Source organism: Thamnophis sirtalis, unplaced genomic scaffold, assembly GCF_051295495.1.
Source record: "Thamnophis sirtalis isolate CommonGarterSnake01/CBP01778 unplaced genomic scaffold, rThaSir2_p1.2 scaffold_11, whole genome shotgun sequence".
In the NCBI taxonomy this organism is placed as follows: Eukaryota; Metazoa; Chordata; class Lepidosauria; order Squamata; family Natricidae; genus Thamnophis; species Thamnophis sirtalis.
Window position 1 is genome coordinate 15,890,531 of NW_028261391.1, and position 20,817 is coordinate 15,911,347.

Genomic DNA, 20,817 nt, shown 5'->3' on the forward strand with positions numbered 1-20,817 from the left:
AGTCTTAACATCTTTTTTATATGGATGATATATTCCAAGTGTGGTCTTACCAAGGCCTTATAAAATGGTACTAACACTTCAACCCTAACATATAAAAAGGGAAAAAAGTAAACAGAAGAATAATTGAGCAATTAAGTAAGCAAATTTAACTCAATGTAACTAAGTTTCTGATCTTCTAGACCAGTGGTCTCCAACCTTGGCAACTTTAAGACCTGTGGACTTCAAAGCTGGCTGAGGAACTCTGGGAGTTGAAGTCCACAAGTCTTAAAGTTGCCAAGGTTGGAGACTACTGTTCTAGACAATCTAGAACAGGGGTCTGCAACCTTAAACACTCAAAGAACCACAAAGGTCCTAAACGGAAGCCCTCTGTTCAATTCTGGAGCTGACCGGAAGTCTGGTTTCCCCCACCATAGAGTCTTCTCCTACAGTAGGCATCCCTTTTCCTCTGCTGACCGAGTGGCCAGTTCCCCCACCATAGAGTCTCCCTCCTAGTGCAGCATCCTTTTTCCTCTCCCTGTCCTAACTGAAAGCTCTATCAACTGTGGAGCCAACCGGCGACAGGGAGCCGCAGCAGAGGGATGAAAGAGCCACATGCGGCTCCAGAGCCACAGGTTGCTGACCCCTGTTCTAGAACAAATAGTCATGGGGAAAAGGACAAAAAGCTACCTTTCAAATAGACAAGATTTTAATTGATCCATGGGACCAGGGAGAGAGCCCTTGTTATATGAATGAGTCCTAATGCACTCCGCAATTACCACCCCAGCTCTGAATTAATACTCACGTTTAAATGTCCAAACTGGAAGAGTCTTGCTGTGAGCTTGACCACAGTTGTCAAAGATGCACTTAGAATGACAAGGCCAGAGATCAAATCTAGAATTTGCAGCGCCAGGTGATACCACTCATAATGTAATGGATCTTGGCACGAAGAAGTAAACTTGCCATAAGGAAAAAACGATGAAATGGCATAACTGAGATAGTTAGTACCTGAAACCCCAGCAAAAGAATAATAGCAATAGGGCCCCAGAAGGAGCGATCCCATGGCAATAGCACCTTGAACAGGAGAGCTGATGATGTTGAAGATGCTGAAGGCAAAAGCAGCCTCCCACTGCAATGGAAAGAAAAGTCTGTTATCCCATTCGGCCGTCACATTATAGAAAATAGTCATGATACGTTAACCTAGAGATTCCTAAGCAAACTTTTCTTTTTTGCCTATCAAAAGCTATTGAAGATCTTGTGTATTCCTTGACCTCATTTTTGCTTTTTGATGCCTTTGGAATCACCCATTCAACTGAGGAAGTTAAATTGCCATTTTAAACACCTATTGCCAAGAAGCAAGGCCCGCTGTTGGGTAAATTTCCACAAACGCAGGCTATGAACTTCAAAACTAAATCATCTTTTGGTTTCACATTTCACAGCGTCACAAAATAAGGTTGAATTTTCTATGTAAAGTTTATGTATGTCAGGAATCAGACAATCAAGCCATGAACATTTTCACAAGTCTGACATGGTTTTCCTGTCATGCTGGCTGAAGATTTCGGAGGATGGGTCCAAACAGCCTCTATTAAGTATAAGTATAATCTTTATTGTTATTGTACTTAAATACAACGAAATTGGTTATCCAATTTTAATCCAAGTCCTTTTAACCAGTATTATTACTATCCATTCATATAAAGTTATTTTCCTACTGTTCAGAAGAACAGGGATGTCCCCAGGTTTTGGATGAAAAACTGAAGCTGGTGGCAATAAGATTGTGATTGAAATGATGCACAACACACACACACACACACACACACACACACTGTACAGCTTCTATCAGACTGTTGCAGCCACCAGCTTCATTTTTTCAAACATACATGGGAACACAGAGAAAAGTGATAACAATTTTAGGAAGCACCTCCAAAATGAGGGAGAGAATACATCACTTAAAAATGAGGAAATGCTGAACTGTATAGAATTTGCACATACTAATTTCTAAGTATGGTTTTAATAGAAACACCCATGTTGGTATGAGTTGATGATCAATGTCATTTCAGTATACTGTCCAGAGGATACTTACGTGATGCAAGAAATGAGGAATATCTCCTTTTCTTCAAGTTCTTTAAATTGGACTTGGAATGGACCAGGGAGTAGGTTCAAATAGTGGTCCATCTCCTTCTTTCTAATTAATAGTTTCTTTGTCTTGCTTTTTTTCATTATGAAGTCAGAAAAGGCAGACAAACAGCCAAAAGCAGAAAGGAGGAGGAATAATAGTAGGCTATGTGACTCCAAAATTGGCAATAGGACCTTAGTGGTTTTTATGGGCTTTGGTAGATACTTTATGATGCTGACAGTCCCATATTCTAACTATGACTTTTTCTTCCAAAAAACTGAATGTATAATTTTTTCAGCACTGTTTTTGGATCTTATGGAGCAGTTTCTGTGTCTCTGTGAATACACACACACACACACACACACACACACACACATTAAAGGTAAAGGTTCCCCTTGCATATATGTACTAATCCTTCCTGACTCTAGGGGGGGGGTGCTCATCTCCATTTCAAAGCTGAAGAGCCGGCGCTGTCCGAAGATATCTCCATAGTCATGTGGCCGGCATGACTGAATGCCAGAGGTGCACTGTTACCTTCCCACCAAAAGTGATTCCTATTTTTCTACCTGCATTTTTTACGTGCTTTCGAACTGCTAGGTTGGCAGAAGCTGGGACAAGTAAGGGGAGCTCACTCCGTTACGTGGCGCTAGGGATTCGAACCGCTGAACTGCTGACCTTTCTGATCAACAAACTCAGCATCGTAGCCACTGAGCCACCACGTCCCTTACATATATACATTATATATCAAACTTGTATGTATATACCCCTTACTTACATACATATTTTAGAATAATAAAAAGGCATTAAAAATGGATGTGAAGAGAACACATACATTCTTTAAAATAAAAATTTTAAAAACCTTCAATTTCTTTGGGTGGACAAAGAGATTCCCTCAAACCCATATTCTAAGGAACTTATAAGGATGGACTTTTATGTCTACTTGATATTCCCCAAAATGCATGTCTCATTTATTCATTTCCTATGCGTCAAAAAAAAAGCAGCAAAACATTTATTTTGTTTAAAATAAATTGATGTGTTTGATGTCGTTTTTATTGTTTTCTTTCAAGTCAGGAAATATCTCAAGCTCTTGTCCAGTTTTGTAAATCTGGTGGAATAGTTTAAATTGTGCATACTCAAAATCTTACATTATTCCTATGATCTATAGCCTAAGGCAGAAAAAAACCCCCATACATTTCCAGTTTGTATCTATGCTAATTTAATTCTGTCTAGAATGTGACATCGCATGGAATAGCCACATAAATTTACCAGGTATCTCAAGGTCCACTGTTTCTCAGCCAGAGTAATAAGGACACCTGCAATAACAGCCTGTAGACAGAGGGGAAAACATATGGATTTATATCATAAAGTGAACAACATTAACAGTCCCTTTGTTCTTTCTGAAGTATTTTGCAGAACAGTCATTTTTTTTAAAAAAAAATAGCACAAGGAAGCAAATGTACTAACATCAGAAAAACTTTCTACATCATGCACAGGAATAATTTGCTATAGATGTCTATGGAAATTCTCGGTCATCCAGGTCATGGTTGTGTTGTGGCCTGCTAGCAGAGCTGGCAGCAGATTCAGACAGTGAGGAGGTTGGGAAGGAACATGGGCCAGTCCTGGAGTTTGGGGAAGGCTCTGATGATGACTGTGTGTTGGAGGCAGAGAGGGGGCCAAAGCCATATGCCAGCTATCAGCTGTCTTCAGAATCAGACATCAGTGAGGCAGACTGGAGTCTGTTCCCAGTGTGCGCATGCACAGAGTTGCCAGATGAAGGGAACAGGTAAAGAACAGGGGTCAACTTGGGAGTAAGGCCACAGGTGGATGATGAATGGCCTCTCCCAGAGGAAATAAAAGAGGAGCGAAAGGGGAGTGGAGTTTGCAGGAGACAATTAATTCGCTTAATTGGTTGGTGACTCTCCGAGACTCCTTGCCACATTTTGCAGATATCGGCCTGTCAGCTCTCCAAGCCAGATACGGTGTGTGACTGTAAATCTTCCCTTGAAGGACTTTGCTGGATGTGAATGAGCAGAATTCACAGTAAATTAATAAAAGAGGTTTTGGTCGGAGTTTGCTTCATGCTTTTGGGAAGCCTCGGTCAGAACAGAACCAAAGGTGCTTTTTCAAAAGGCAACTGGATTTCCTTTGTTTTTCCTTGAAGACATTTCGCTTCTCATCTTAGCAGCTTCTTCAGATCTGACTGAAGAAGCTTCTTGGATGAGAAGCAATATGTCTTCAAGGAAAAGCAAAGAAAGTCCAGTTGCCTTTTGAAAAAAATAGTTTTGCGATTTGGTATAAAATTATTATTCTTCTTTAAGAAAAAGTTTTATATGTTTTTTCTGGTACTCAGATTTAGCTAGGTTCCTGTTAAACCATAATTAACTAGAGATGATATTTGAAGTCTATAATGACTCCCAGTGATTATTCCAATGGGATATCGTGTGGTAAGGAACCATGTGATAGCTTATTCATGCATTTTTCCCCTTCGCCACATGACTCCTGCAGAACTGACTCATAAATTCTATTAGTTTAAGTTCTAAATTCCTGCATCAGTGTAAAACAGTGAGAGCAAATGAATTTTCAGTATGTTCAATATTCATTAAGTTTGGGATTTTACTGATCCCAAAATGGAAAAGTAAACAGAGAATGAAATAAGAAATCAGGAGCACAGCCACTCAGTTTTATAAAATTTTGCTCTAGGGATGTCAACAAATTTACAGCCCTTCTAGTTATACACAAATTTGAAAATGACTGGCCAATGCTTGGGTATATCTCCAAAGACAGCATTCTGTCTTTGTATCATGGGTTTAATAAGAATGAAGGCATGGGATTCTCTGAAATTTTCATCCATCTGAAGGTGATTAAGCTGGAAACAATGGTTATAGAAAGGTATAGTAATAATTAGCGAACTAATTTGCCAACAGGATGAATGTGATTGCATAACATAAGCCTGGAGACTAAAATACATGAAGAACGCTTGCAAGATTTGGGTATGGCTAGTCTAGAGAAAAGAAGGACTGGGGGGGGGGGCATGATAGCAGTATTCCAGTATTTGAGGGGCTGCCCACAAAGAAGAGGGGTCAACTTATTTTTCCAAAGCACCAGCAGGCAAAACAAGGAACAATGGATGGAAACTAATCAAGGAGAAAAGCTAGCTGGAATTATAGAGAAACCTCTGATGGAAGAAATGTCCTTCTGGGTTCAGCTCCAAGTGGGGAAAAAGACACTGGAGACATGGAGGCTGCTTGTAAAGATGGTTTATTGTTGGACAGGGCCACATGGCTTGAGCCCTGAACAGAAAAGGTGATCACATGCTTCAATGTTGGTGGAGAAGAAGAGAAGGGCTGAGGAAGGGGCTTGCTAGGCTTTTTATAACCTGTTTAGTCCCACCTCTCTGTTTCCTATTCCTGTGTAAGAAATGTATTCTGATTGGTTGTCAGACTCCCATAGGGCCATGCAGGGGCATCTCTCTGGGCTGTGTTTTGAATCCAGGTTGAGTTGAGTTCTCAGATGCCATGTGGTCAGTTGAGTAAAGGGCCAATATTATCATGCTTTCCTGTAGCTGCTGGTGAAGTCTTTATTATGTAAAGTGGACTAGCTTGGCCTTCTTAATGGCCCATTGACAAAGTGGGGATGGGCAGGAAGCTACAAGCAACTATTCTGTCTTTTAAAAACATGTTTCTTTCTTTTCACATCCAGAGAAATATTCTGCCTTTTCAATATTTCCTAGGATATTTCATTTTTCTTGGAGACGACTGGATGATAACTTCTCACACTTCCTAACAGTGAGAACAATTAACCAGTGGAATGGCTTGCCTTCAGAAGTTGTGGGTGAGAAAGGATGATAATTTGAATATTATGGAAAGAAATGAAATTGAACACCCAATGACAGAAGCAAGAAAGAGTGAGAGAAATAATAAGCAGATAAAGGATCTCATTGGACTTAATAGGGCATAAAGAAGAGGGAAGAGCCAATAAAAAAACAAAAAAGGGAAAAGAAAAGAAAAGAATGCAACAGGCAGGCAGCATGATGAAAGAAAGAAAAGAGTTCACTACAGGGGGGAAATATAATAAGCAAAGAAAAAGGGAAATTAGGCTGTGGAGACAAAAGGAAATCCTGAAAAGGTTACGACAAAAGTTCAGAGATTGGGATTTAAGATTTTTTAAAAATAAATGGAAGGGAAAATAATAAATTGGTAGATGAGAGGGAGGGAAAGGTGGAGAATGTTTTTAAAGCATATCCTATTGTGAACTTTAATTAACTGTAACACTGAAATGTAATATGTGTGTATGATTTAGAGAGGATTATAAGCAAAAAAGAATTAAAAGTAAATTAACTAAGGTGAATAAAGATAGTAGGTCAGCTGATACGTATTAATAATGGGAGGTGAAATGATTATGTTGGGTTACAAATAAGAAAAATATTAGGTGGGAAAGTTATCAGAAGAGGGGTAAATGGAGGGAAAATGTGGAAATACGCCTAATAATATATAGTTAAAATTACAAGATGAGACAAAATAGGGGGGCTTAATGATATAAAAGTATGTAACAGCATGATGAAGATAGCGGGAAGTTTGAATCCATCTTTCACTGCATCCAAAAAAGAGGTTGTTATGGGGGGGGGAGAGGAAACAAATGAAATTCGTATAAAGGTATACCTTTAAAAGAAAAACTAGCAATATGGAAAACGTTGGGAATATAGGTATCAATTCCATTGATATTAAATGGGGTTTGCTAAAACGCGGAAATACACCACGTAAAATAGAGAATGGAAGGGAGATAAAGAGAGGGAAAGAGGGAGAAAGGAGACAGGAGAGAGGGAAGTAGAAGGGAGGGAAAGAGCAGGAGAGAGGGAAGGTGTGGAAAGAGAGGAGAGGAGAGGGAGAGAGCAAGGGGAAGTAGAGAAGAGAGAGAGGGTAGAGGGAAGAAGAAGGTAGGCAGGAGAAGAGGAGAGGCGGAGAGCTGAAGATGAAATAGACTATAATATGGTCTATGGAAAGCAAAAGAGCAAATAAAAATTGAAGAGGCTTAATCACAAAAGGAATTGATATATTATTGAATACTCAAAAAATGTTTGTTAAGATGTAAAGGTATACTTTGGATTATATTATATGTATGATAAAAATAAAAAAAAACTTTTGACAAAAAAAAGAAATTGTGGGTGCTTCATCAGTGATTTTTAAGAGGAGACTGGACAGCCACTCGTCTGAAATGGGTATCCTGGTTGAAGTGGGGTTGGACTAGAAGACCTCCAAGGTCTCTTCCAGTCCTATTCTATTCTATCCCCCATAGTGTGGTTCAAAACAATTGATGATACAAGAACAATTATAATTGAATTTAATTGTATATGTTAAATTTCCCTTTTTGTGCTCCAGACAGGAAATAATTAATTTAGTGAACAAGAATTTGTTCACTAAATTAATTCTAATTACCATTGTTTATCAGAAAGATGGTTAAGGATACTATATAATAATTTCTCTACTTTTAATGAATACTACACAGGCTATCTATAGTAATAACGTGTTTGTCCGTTTTCTCCATGCTGTGAGAGAAAACTCATGGACATGCAGTATGCATTTGCTCATTGTTTTGATAAATGATCCTCTTTTTATTTAATTCTCAAAGTCAGAGCAACCTTTCTAACGTAAGTACCAGTCAGATTGTTGAATTCTGGGAGTGCAATCCTCAGTTCATTAGCCAGGCTGCAAAAAGGGAGTACACAACTTTTTCATCTTCATACTTAAAAATATGGAGCTTAGTGCTTATAATATGTCTATTATAAGATAAATGGCTCGTGTCATCCATTTCTCTTATTATATTTCAAAGAGTAAAGTGGGGGAAAGATATGCATTCAGTATTCTGGGCAATCTTAATGTCATATTTATTTCTACTTTGATAAAGTAGCTATGCAACAGCACATCGGTTTGGCACGATAACTACTTAGTGTTGTCCAACTTATGAAATGTCAAGAACGACCAAGAATGATTGTCCCTGTAGACAGCAGGGAACAAGCAGATAATCATCATTATTTGCATTTAGGCTCTGATGACCAAAAGCATGATGGGATTTTTTTAAAAAAATGACTGCGATTGACTAAAGTCTGAAAGGATTTTGGTTTTTCTTATTCATTGCAATGATCTACATCAGTGTTTTTCAACCACTGTGCCGCGGCACACTAGTGTGCCGTGACATAGTGTAAGGTGTGCCGTGGGAAAATTACTTTATATATAGTCAATATAGGCACAGAGTTAAATTTTTTTAACATTTTCTAATGGTGGTGTGCCTCGTGATTTTTTTCATGAAAAAAGTGTGCCTTTGCACAAAAAAGGTTGAAAAACACTGATCTACATTACCAGAAAAAAGGAATGAACTGTAGAGGAGTTGTCCATAATATACAGTGCTCTCTGGGACCAACATGCAGAATGACTTGCTGATTGGAAATATCCCTCCTGTCAAAATATTCATGACTGGCAGAGACATGGTAACAAGGTCAGCCAATGAACAGGCATAGCAACTAAGTCAGCCAATGAGGGCTGTTTAGAAACTGAAACAGTATTTGTTGGAGACAGCTAGGTGCCTGGGTGTGGCTTAGCTTAGCTTAACTGCCCTGTGTAAAGGAGATTCTCTTTGTTTGTCTGCTCTGAACTCTGAACCGAAACCAATCGTTGGAAGAATCTGCTGTTGGTATTGTACATTTATTCATGTGTTATTATGTATATAAAGAAGTTAATGAATCCTGCTGAATCAGTTATCTGTGTGTGCTTTCTGGATTTGGTTTCTGCAACAAACTCTTGACACCTGCCATCAGGGATTTTTGCACACAGAAACAAAAGCCATACTGTTAAGAACTTTCTTTTATTCACTTTCCAGAAAATGGAGGAACTCTATTTTCAAGCAGGTGATATTATTTCTGCAATCAGGGATGACAGATATTACTTATTAAATTGTCCTTTCATTACACAAGGATGAAGTCTTGCTTGTATTGAATATCTCCCTCTCCCTTAAGTCATGCTCACCTACTTGAAATATCTGCATACCTCTTCTCTGGAATAAAGAGTTCACAATGTATAATTCAAGACAAAATAACTCAATCAGTTCAGTTCAGGGTGTTTTTTTTAATGATAGCTGAACTCCGGAAAGCTGGTGTGGAGTTGTTGCACGGTTGCGATGAGTGACAGCCTGAAAGCATTTAGTATAAATCTCATCCCATTCATGAACATACTGAGACTGTTAAGCTTTAAACTGCCATCCATCTCTTGGCTTCAAAGATCTTTTCATACATTATTTTGGATCAGGATTCAGGAGGGTACCTGTTATTGTAGCTTCTGATGGATTCAACTGAAAGTAGAAATATAATCCAAATATTTTTGTATGCATACATGTTCTCTCCCCAAGATATAATATATGCAAAGGATATTAGATAGATGATAGATAATAGATGGATGGATGGATGAATTAAAGATGATAGACAGTCAGTCAGACAGACAGACAGAGACAGACAGACAGACAGATAGATAGATAAGATAGATAGAGGATGGATGGAGGGATGGATGATAGATGATAGCCAGACAGACAGACAGACAGACAGACAGACAGACAGACAGACAGAGGATGGAGGGATGGAGGGATGGAGGGATGGATGATAGATGATAGACAGACAGACAGACAGAGGATGGGTGGGTGGATGGATGATAGACAGACAGACAGATCTCCATCCAAAAGATAAGATATTTATACAACATCTTCCAACAAAATTGATATCCATACAACTTGCATCAAAAAGTGCCTCACCACACAAACCACTACAGCACAACCAACACAAGCTATGAAAATGTATCACAAGCCATGTATCAAAAACATCTCAGAAAAACCAACAGACAATTATAACTGCGTGGCATTACCATAGCACACACTATCAATGAAAGTCATCCAAGCAAACTAAAAGATCCTATAGCTCAAGAAAGAAAAACAGCAGACGTATGTAACCTATAGTGCTCTCTGGGACTGACATGCACACAGAGTGACTTGCTGTTGGAAATATCCCAGCCATCATTGTGGCCTGGCATTGGGCTAGATCTATATAAGTTTATCTTTTTATTAGATAAACTTTTATTTGTTATCTCTTTATATAGAGATAACAAAAAAGCCAAGAAAACAAAAATAGCAAAACATTTCCTTTTCAGCAGCCTACACCCGGATAAGCAGGGATTAACACCAGACAAACAATCAAGCAGAAAATAATACCCTAATCCAGGAACTATCAAGGAGAAAACCACACCCTCACAAAAACTGGCAGGGCAAGATACTGTATATAAACAGGGAGCAACCCTACATTCACTAGCAATGATAATATTATCTAGTCCGATGATGAAACATCTGCAAGGAAAACAACCAAGCTCACAGAACATTAAGAAATCCACAGTTCAATCCTGGCTACATATATTCTCTTTTTTAAATATTTGTGTGGGTATTTGTATGTATGTATGTATGTATGTATGTATGTATGTATGTATGTATGTATGTATATGTAACAGAACAGTGGTGGGTTGAAACCGATAGTGGTTTGGCAGCCTGGCTCGCTTGAACCATCAGTGACCCAGGTCCGCCACACCCCCAAACTGGTTCCTTGGGTGGCAGCGGCACCAGTGCCATCTTGTTTTTCACTTCTGCCCCCGTGCAGAACAATTTTAATTGCACTGTGCATGTGCGCGCAGCATGCTTCAAGCACATGCAGTGCACACATGAGCGAACCGGCAGTAGTGCCTGCTGGAACCCACCCCTGTAACAGAATAACAGAGTTGGAAGGGATCTTGGAGGTCTTCTAGTTCAATGCCCTGCTCAGGCAGAAAACTCAATACCATTTCATGCAAATCGTTTTCCAATTGCTTCCTAAAAACCTCCACTGTTGGAACAGTGGTGCGTTTCAAATCCCATTCCAACCGGTATGGTTGGAACGGGGCCAGCAGTGTCCTCATGGACGTGCGCAGTGCTTGCGCACACATACACAGTGCTGACATGCGTCTTAGCACCTCTGCAATGCTCCGTGATGCTCCAGCTGCTCTGCGGAGCTTCGTGCAGGCCTTATATGTGCCATGCGCCTGCGCGGAAGCGCAGAAGCCTTTAAACACCAGTAAGGAGCTCGGGCGGGTGCTTGGTCCCTCTGGAGCACCGTACCGGAATGGTATATGGTGCTCCGGGCTGGCTCCAGTACGCCCGTACCTGGGAGTACCGCCTGCAACCCACCACTGATCCACAACTTCTGAAAGCAAATCTTTCCACTGATGTTCTAGGATATTTCTCCTTAGTTGTAGGTTGGTTCTCTCCTTGATTAGTTTCTATCCATTGCCTTCAGGTGCTTTGAAGAGTAGGTTGAACCCCCTTTTCTTTGTGGTAGTCTCTTAGGTATTGACATGCTATGATGTCATCTTCAGTCCTTCTTTTCATTAAACTAGACATACCCAATTCCTGCACCTGTTCTTCATGTGTTTTAGCTTCCAATCCCCTAATCATCTTTGTTGCTCTTTTCTGCACTCTTTCTAAAACAGGGGTGTCAAACTCAAGGGCCGCCGGCTGGATCCGGCCCATGAGGTGCTTAGATTTATCCCGTGGGGCCAGTGTGGAAACAGAGAAGGAGCGGCCCATGGTACCTCTGTCAGCAAAAATGGAGCTCGGAAAGGGCAACCGCCTCCTGCAGCCCTCTGTCAGCAAAAATGGAACTCATTTTCACTGACAGGAGACCATTGCAGCCAAAAACTGAGGCCTTTCACTGGCAGAGGCCTGCAGGACTTTGAGCTGGTCATACCAACTCTGGCTATGCCCACAGGGCTGTGCCCACTTGGCCCCCCAAGATGAAACACAACCCTGATACATCTCTGTTCTAGATATCTTTTTTATGTGGCGGCAACCAAAACTGGAAGCAATATTCCAAGTGTGGTTTTACCTAGGCATTATAAATAGGTACTAACTCTGTGCAGCCTAAAACTCCAGACTGTGGGCAGAGTTATCCTGCAATACTGCATACTAACCACTGAACCACCAGTGGTTTTGCTGTGGCTAGAAAGCAGTACCCCAGTTCATGGTTCCCTGAACTGGCATAATGTTTCACAGTAACAGCAACAACAGCAGTAGAGCCTTTCCTAACCAAGACTCTTTCTAATGGCCACTTCCTTGATTGCTCGTGAGACTTGTAACGTTGTGTGACTCTCTGAGCATTTCAAAAAGTGCCAATGAAACAAAAACTCCCAGAGATGAGTTCCATTTGTATTTTCTTACATTTATGTTATTAATCAAACTTATGGAATCACTCAACTCACATATAGGTGACTCCTTCCATCCAGAGTGAACCACTCTGAGGGGTGTGATTAGTAAATTGATTAACATTCCTTCTGTAACATTCCCTTGTCTATAATATTCATTGGTTCCAATTTCAATTCATTTACCGGATAATATTTTTGAACCCAGATAAATATAGATTTGGCTTTTAGTTTTTGATTACTGGTAGGTTTCCACCCCGTCCCGCCCCCTGCCCAGTCTCCCCCTCTTCTCCACCCCCTCCCACGCTCCATTTCAACAGTCCAAAAATTTAGAGGTTCACATTTGTGGTCTTTACGGCAACGTAAGAGTTTGAGTAGATAATTTCTAAAAGCCTGAAATTATAATCTTGGCATTACAACCCCATGAAAAAGTTCCCATGAACAAAAGCAGAAACATCTGGAGTCATGAGTGACTGTTGGCAAAATACATCAGGTAGAAAAAAAAATGTGCTTGCAGAGTTTCTAGCCAGAACAAATAACACAACAGAATAAGAACATTTGGGAAGCCTTTTTTTTTTTTTTTTGCCGTCTGCCTTTCCATCCCAGACTCCCTCATTTACACATGTGGTGGAGGGAACAAAGAGAAACAGAACAGAGATTATTTCATGGCCGCTGAGACAACTCCAGGAGGAGCGTTTAAGCTATTAGATTATCAGTTTCCACATTACGTTCAGTGTCGTGGCAAGAAGTCTTTTCCTTCCAAATATTGTGAAAGTCTAGTTCTGCGGAGATTTTCTTGTTGTTCTTTTGTTTGTCCTTTTCCCCCCCAGGTTTTGCCATTTCACTTTTCATCTTTTGCAAAACACTCTTAAGCCTACAGGTCAGCAGCCAACCGTAGGGCTGAAGATTTCAAAACAATACGGAAAATTCAGATTTGTTAAAATGATGGATTTCTTGCTTATATACCTCTTCCTGCTTTACCTGTTTTGTTTTTCCTTCTCAAGTTCTTCTCATCGTTTTTGTCAGACATCCACTCACCCCCTTTTCGATTTTCGATTTCGATTTTATTGTATTTCTATGCCGCCCTATTCCCAGAGGGACTCAGGGCGGCTCACAAACCAAGTCGGGGGGGGGGGAGGGAACAAACAGGGGAAAAAAAGAAAGACAACAGACAACACAGCACCACAATTTTAAAAACAATCAACAGCTACATCATTCGAGCGGGGGACAGGAACTCATCAGCCCCAGGCCTGTCAGAACAGCCAGGTTTTTAAGGCTTTGCGGAAAGCCTGGAGGTGAGGGTCTGAATCTCCATGGGGAGCTCGTTCCAGACGGCCGGAGCAGCCACAGAGAAGGCCATCCTCCGAGTGGTAGCCAATCGGCATTGGCCAGTGGATGGAATTTGGAGGAGGCCTAATCTGTGGGATCTAATCGGTCTGTTGGAGGTAATTGGCAGCAGGCGGTCTCTCAAGTACCCAGGTCCAATACCATGAAGGGCTTTATAAGTGACGACTAGCACCTTGAAGCGTATCCAAAGACCAATAGGCAGCCAGTGCAGCTCATGGAGGATAGGTGTAACGTGGGTGTACCTTCCTTCCTGTCCCACTCCTGTCTAAATATCCTGCTCCCCTTCCCATTTGCTGCCTAATTATTCTGCCATATCTTTATTTCGTAGATTTCTGCCTCAAGTATTCTGGATCATTCCATTAGACCAGGGGTGGGGAACAATGGCCTTTTTATGACTTGTGTCAGGGTTCCAAATAGCATCCTCTATGAAATAATAGCTCGAGGCAAGAAGTTCCTCAAAACACCAATTTATTAGAAGAGCCATGTTGGCAAATCTGGGAAAACCCAAATCTGAAAGCTTCCAGGTTTCCCCCACCCACTTGAAAGTTAAACACCCTGCCCCAACACCCACAACTCCATCAAATGGTCCAATCAGTTACTGGAAGTTTTCTCTCATCCACATCCATCTAGGTGCAGGGATAAGGCTACCTTGACTTTCTGAGAAGGAATGTTATTATGGCTACATATCTCCCAAGCTCCATACCAGCCCCCCTCCCAGTTTCCCATAGTAACTATGTTTGAATCTATGGCAGGCTTGAGGCTCTATCCCCCCCGACGACTTCTAAGCCTGACAACTTGTGGACTTCAACTCCCAGAATTCCTGAGCCAGTCATGTCATCAAGAGGTCATTGTTCCCCACCTCTGTATTAGACAATCTAAGGCAGGTGCGTGAAAGTGGCGGCCCATGGGCCAGGTGCGTCATACGCAGCCCATGCCCACCCCATTTCCGTGAAGGGAAAAACTCTGTGTTTATGTTACGTGATGGCAACGTGATGCGGTGAGTTTGACACCCATGATCTAAGGCAAGCATCTTGTGACGAAGGTGCACAGGTATGGATGGAATGTATTTCATAATTTCAAGAGTGTGGGAATCTTTCCCCAGGGAGAAAAGAGGCACAGAAGCCTGGAATCTCTAGTATTCAGGAAAAGAGCAATGGGGGACCTCCTCTAACGGGGTATATCTAAAAGTTATGCAAATAAAAACTTTGGTCTGTTAAGATTTTTTTTATATAGGTGAGCAACAATAAAGAAACTATTCTAAAGTAGTCTAAAGTAACTCAGTGGTGGTGCAGTGGTTAGAATGCAGTACTGCAGGCTATTTCTACTGACTGCCAGCTGATTGCAATTTGGCAGATTGAATCTCATTAGGTTCAAGGTTGACTCAGGTTTCCATCTTTCCGTGGTGGGTAAAATGAGGACCCAGATTGTTGGGGGCAATATGCTGACTATATGTAACCGGCTTAGAGAGGGCTGTAAAGCACTGTAAAGCAGTATATAAGTCTAAGTGCTATTGCTATTAGTTTTTTCTTGGCTCCTTAGCCCTGACAGCAAGTGTCAATATGCTTTGGGTATTTCCCCTAAATTTTCCTGTGCATTGGAAGACAGTCTGTCCTGTTCTCAGTCAGAAATCAGTCTGATTTCTCAAGCACAATGGAGCTACCACGAAACATACTAGAACTACTGAACTAAATTTCCACTGGCTATTATAAAATACAGGATGAGGTAGCATATTCTCCTTTGCCTGAAGGAGCGAAATTTCTTAGGAAACATGTGCCACGGGTGTGTCTTTGTAGCAAAAGCAAAACAGCCGTTAAAAACCCATTAACTAGGAAATATCTGCTTTGATTTTTTTTTCTTCTCTTCTTTCCCCAAGAGCTTTCAATGGTAGGACTTTTCCTTGAAAATTGTAGTAGTACTTCTCCAGAGAAGCTGACTTGGAAGAGTTTTCTCAAGATATCTTCTTTTGCCTTGGGTGATGGCAGACCATTGGAAGGATTAAAAAGCAGGATATTAACATAGCTTCTGTCCATCGTATCACTACATAAATCTAAGAGATAAAAGTCCAGTGTTCTCCAAAATTCTATTCTGGAAGGAATTTTCTCAGGAAACCGGTAGAGTAAATGCAGATGAATGTACTTTTTATGCCATTACTAATTCCAACAACACTTTGGCTAACACTTTTTAACAATTGAGCGGGTCCAGAAGTATTTCACGAGAAGAGTACTCCACTCCTCTGTTTGCAATAAAATCCCTTACGCCACCAGGCTCGAAATTTTGGGCTTGGACAACCTGGAACTACATTGCCTACAGTCTGACTTAAGCATAGTACATAAAATTGCCTACTACAATATCCTACATGTCAATGACTACTTCAGCTTCAACTTCAATAATACTCGGACTAACAATAGATATAAACTCAAGGTAAACCGCTCCAAACTAGATTGCAGAAAATATGACTTCAGCAACAGAGTGGTCAATGCCTGGAATGCTCTACCTGACTCCGTTGTTACATCCTCAAACCTTCACAGGTTCAACCTTAAACTGTCTACCGCGGACCTCACCCATTTCCTAGGAATTCCGTCAAGGGAGCAGGCATTAGCGCACCAGTGTGTCTTCCATCCCTGTTCTACTGTCCCCATTTATTTGTACTCATTTCCCTAGTTTATGCCCATGTTTACACTTATACCTGTAATCTGGTACACATTTGACAAACTAAATAAAATAAAATAAGAATAAAATCTAGAAGCTGCTCGCAATGATATTCTTGAACTTTGACCTACCCAGAACATCAGAAAGATTCAAGAACCCTTTAGAAGGCCAAACTCTGCTTCCCTTGGCATCTTAGGTCAAACTAGACACAATATTGGAGTTCCATTTTAATATGTCCCAGGATGGTTTTGTTCCTGTTAAAAATAGCCATAACTTCTAAAGTACTTAGGTCCTTATTTCTGAAAAAAAGGCACATCTTCATCTCCTCCTCCCCCCTCACAAAAAAACCATCATCCCCACATAAATCTGCTAATAATATAGGCACAATATCAGTAATTCATGATCTACTCATGGGGAGTGGTGTGGTGGTCTAGAGGTATTGCTCTCACCTCAAAATCAGGAGGCTGGGAGTTTGATCCCAGGTAGAGGCTGCTATTTCTTTTTCTGGGCACAATGAGGATATATCTGCTGAACAAAACTCCGCATTGGCGACAGGAAGGGCATCTAGCCAGTAAACATTCAGTTGCTCAGACTCCACCCTACAAGGGATTAATGGGGTGGTTAAAAGAATGATGATCTATTTATGGAGCTTTCATAGCAGGTGAAATTAATTCAGTTCCAAACGTTTACAGTTCCCAATTGCTAGAAATTAAGGAAAACCCTTCAGAAATGAGCTTATAAGACATAAGAGCCCGACCATCTTTTTTCAATGAATTCAAAAGTTGGTATCGGGCAGCTCTTGACCCTTAAAATGGTCCTTCTGAGAGTACTCAGAAAAAGGACACACCGCAAAATTGAGCTTCTGACCTCCAATTTATTGAGTGCTTTAAAAGGATGCTGTGGTCAGTGTATCCAAAGCTATACAACAATCTCTTATTTCTCCTGCTAAATATCATCCATTAGGGTTACCAAATCTAGTTTAATGCCAAAACAGAGTCTGAACAAACCAGGAAATAAAAATCTATATAAGATGTTTCCTCTACGGTGCTTTCCTGTGTGTTTAATGCTTTCCTGTTCAGTCAACTTGAAAGTACATTTTGGCAGGAACATCTATAGAAATAAAGAGAGGCATACTCAAGCCCATGGGGAGCAGGATGTACTTGGCCTTAAGATCACAGGTTGGAATCCCCTATTATAGATGCTAGGACTACAAAACATTTTTTCATGAGCATACATTATTCACTGCTCTTGGTCTGCGTACATATAAAGGATACTGAATAGCTCAGTGGTGAGATTCAAAATATTTTATTACAGGTTCGGTGGGAATGGCTTTGTGGGCGTGTCATGGCTTTGTGGGCATGGTTTGGTGGGCGTGGCAGGGGAAGGATACTGTAAAATCTCCATTCCCTCCCCCACCCCAGGGGAAGGAAAGGGGTGGGCTCCGGCTCCTGTTACTGCTGGTTCTCTCAGGAATGAGCTGCACATATACTAAAAAAATTGCTTCTGTACATGTGCAGAAGCAAAAAAACAAGATGGTAGTGCCTATGGCGCTGCTGAGAGAATCAGTTTGAGGGAGCGGCAGGCCGAGTTACTACTTACCTGGCCGAACCAATCCGAACTGGTAGGAACCCACCTCTGGGAAAGGATACTGCAAAATCCCCATTCCCTCCCGATCAGCTGGGACTCGGGAGGCAGAGAATAGATGGTGGCGGGACCAGTCAGAGGTGGTATTTACCGGTTCTCTGAACTACTCAAAAGTTCCGCTACCGGTTCTCCAGAACTTATCAGAACCTGCAGAATACCACCTCTGGAATAGCTTTCAAAGTATTGACACTAACTTAGTTTCTTCTGTTTCATTCTCAATTGTCAGTATCTCTGCTGTCAATAAACAATATAGGTAGTTCTCGACTTACAACAGTTCGTTTAGTGACCATTCAAAATTACAAAGGCACTGAAAAAAGTGTCTTATGGCCATTTTTCACACTTACAACCTTTGCAGTATCCGCATGATCATGTGATCAAAATTCAGAAGCTTGGCAACTGATTCATATTTATGACCGTTGCTGGGTCCCAAGGTCATGTGATCATCCTCACTCCTTCTCCCCATGTAATGGCCCCAACACACCAGGAATCTTTCTCTCCCCATACTTGTAAAGGAAGTCCTGGAAGGTGTGCTTGCTTGTTTCCAGTATATCACACACACACAAACACACACCAGTGATGAGATTCAATTTTTTTCACTACCGGTTCTGTGGGTGTGGCTTGGTGGCCATGGAATGGCTTGGCTTGGTGGCTGGGGAAGGATACTGTAAAATCTCTAATTCCCTCCTCACTCCAGGGGAAGGTTACTGCAAAATCCCCATTTCCTCCCAATCAGCTGGGACTCAGGAGGCAGAGATGGGGCGGGGCCAATCAGAGGTGGTATTTACCAGTTCTCTGAACTACTCAAAATTTCCACTACTGGTTCTCCAGAACTGGTCAGAACCTGCTGAATACCACCTCTGATACCCATGCTCAGAAGGCACGCCAACTCTCAGCACCGCAGATTCCACAAAAGAATTCCGATAAAGTTCCAGACAGGATTCAGAAGTTCATACTATCCGTGGCTGATTGACAGGGAGATAAATAGTTGTCTGCCACAGCTACTTGTCTCCGCCCCCTGCCATTTATCCCTAGAAATAAGGTGGGGTTTAGCTAGCAGCAATGGCTCTTCCATCCCGATGACTGGCCCATAGCATCCTGCTGGTCTCCTCTCCTCTGCCTTCTGCATGAGGCACAGGACCCAGCTGCTCCTCCTCTCCCTCATCAGCCACTCTGTACCTGGGGGCTGTTGCCTCTCCATCTGGGGGCTGATGGATGGCCCAGGATCCACCTCTGTCTCTATCTCTGACAGCTCCATTCCCTCTTCCCCCTTGGAGTTCTCGGATTGCTCGGACCTCTCTGACTCCCACTCCGCCACCGCCTCTGATTCAGCTGCCGAAGGGGCTGGCAGCCAATAGACCATAACGCTATTCATCCTTCTAAAGACATTTACACTGATTCAGCCGCTAATCATCCGCGTGAAAAACACATATTCATCTAATGGGTTTTGTTTCAGTATTTCAAATACTTGAAGAGTCTCCGTACACCAACCTCAGAGGAGAAGTGCCTGCCTTTCTCTTGACCTTAAGCTGCAATTGATCTGAGCTATATATTTTTTTAAAAAAGCATTTGTTTGATAAAGCCAGGGCAAAAATAGAAATTGGTTTCATGTGATGTGTCTAATTATGAAAAATAAATATGATTAATGAAGTTACTCTTCAGTTTACATTTCATAATTTCTCTCCACTATCACGTTACAAATTACATTTCAGAACAGCTTTTTGAAGTCCCTGAAATCCACAACCAAGTTTATCAAGAATTTGTGCATCTCTGGCTTAGAAAGGGGGGGGGGAGCTTTCACTGCCCTTTTTATTCCTAGAGTAACTTTTTTTTTGCTAGAAATTAATCACCCTTTTTGCATATTTTCACTAGAAATTAATCATTCCAGACAGAGGTGGGATTCACTTACCTTCCCTACCGGTTCTCAAATGTGAGCTCACTTCGCTCGTGCATGCCTCATCTGTGCATGTGCACTGCCTTCTGCACATGAGCAGTGCTTGCCCATTACGTCGGAGCGTGTGGGCGGAGCCTCCCGCACCCACCGCTACTGGTTCGCCCGAACCGCAGAGAACTGGCTGAATACCACCTCTGATTCTAGTTGCATATTAGTAATGTAGAAAAACTGCATTCTAGAACCATGACACTGAAGCTTCAAATATTTCTCAGGTATTTCCAGATACTGTACATTGATATAATCAACTTTTAATAACTTAGACACTAAGTTATCCTCCAAACTAGCAACTTATATAAACACATTAACATTCTTTCTGAGACATCTATCAATTCTGCCTACCAAAGATCCGCTCCAGATGGGAGAAGCAATGCGAACGCTCCATCCAACAAACCCGGGTTTATAAGAAAAAACAGGGAAAAAGGCAATAGTTCCCGAAATGAGGCTTAGGATTCCAAAGGAAATGAGCATTTTTCCGGTAACTGAAAACAATTTCCTTGTGTTCATTTTGAATCTCTCTTCTTTCCTTCTGTAAATTGCCCAAGATTTACAGCAATAGGCTGACACATACCATTGCACACCAAAGCATCTTGGAGACTGTTGCCATGGGCGTTCCCTTATTCTTTGCTTGCTCAGGTGGATCACAACTCGTTTTATAATTGAACTACAAGGCACCAGTGTGGAATGAGGAATAATTGCAGGTAGTCCTTGACCATCAAGCCCACAATTTCGGTTGTAAACTGTGATGGCTGTAAAGCAGATCACCACATGACTGGGCCTAAATTTACGTCCAGTTTGTTACAGCAGTTGTTAAGCAAACGTGGAGGTTATTAAGCAAATACAGCTATCATTAAGTCTTTTTGGTCTTCAGAGAATCCAAACTGGTT

At 41.4% G+C, this 20,817-nt stretch overlaps 1 protein-coding gene across 2 annotated transcripts in view; it reads right to left on the reverse strand.

The window, feature by feature from the left end:
* TMEM212 (transmembrane protein 212) overlaps positions 1-20,490 on the reverse strand; it is a 33,019-nt gene extending 12,529 nt beyond the window's left edge. Inside the window, exons 1-3 of one of the 2 annotated variants that reach the window (XM_087726135.1) lie at positions 20,273-20,490; positions 3,356-3,415; positions 985-1,105 (exon numbers count right to left, since the gene is read on the reverse strand). In XM_087726135.1, coding sequence (XP_087582261.1) covers positions 985-1,105; positions 3,356-3,415; positions 20,273-20,437 — 346 coding nt within the window. In that variant the 5' untranslated portion in view covers positions 20,438-20,490. Of the gene's footprint in view, positions 1-781; positions 1,106-3,355; positions 3,416-20,272 lie in introns of both variants that reach the window. The other variant, XM_014058890.2, reaches the window with a different exon arrangement.
* Between the last annotated feature and the right edge of the window lie 327 nt (positions 20,491-20,817).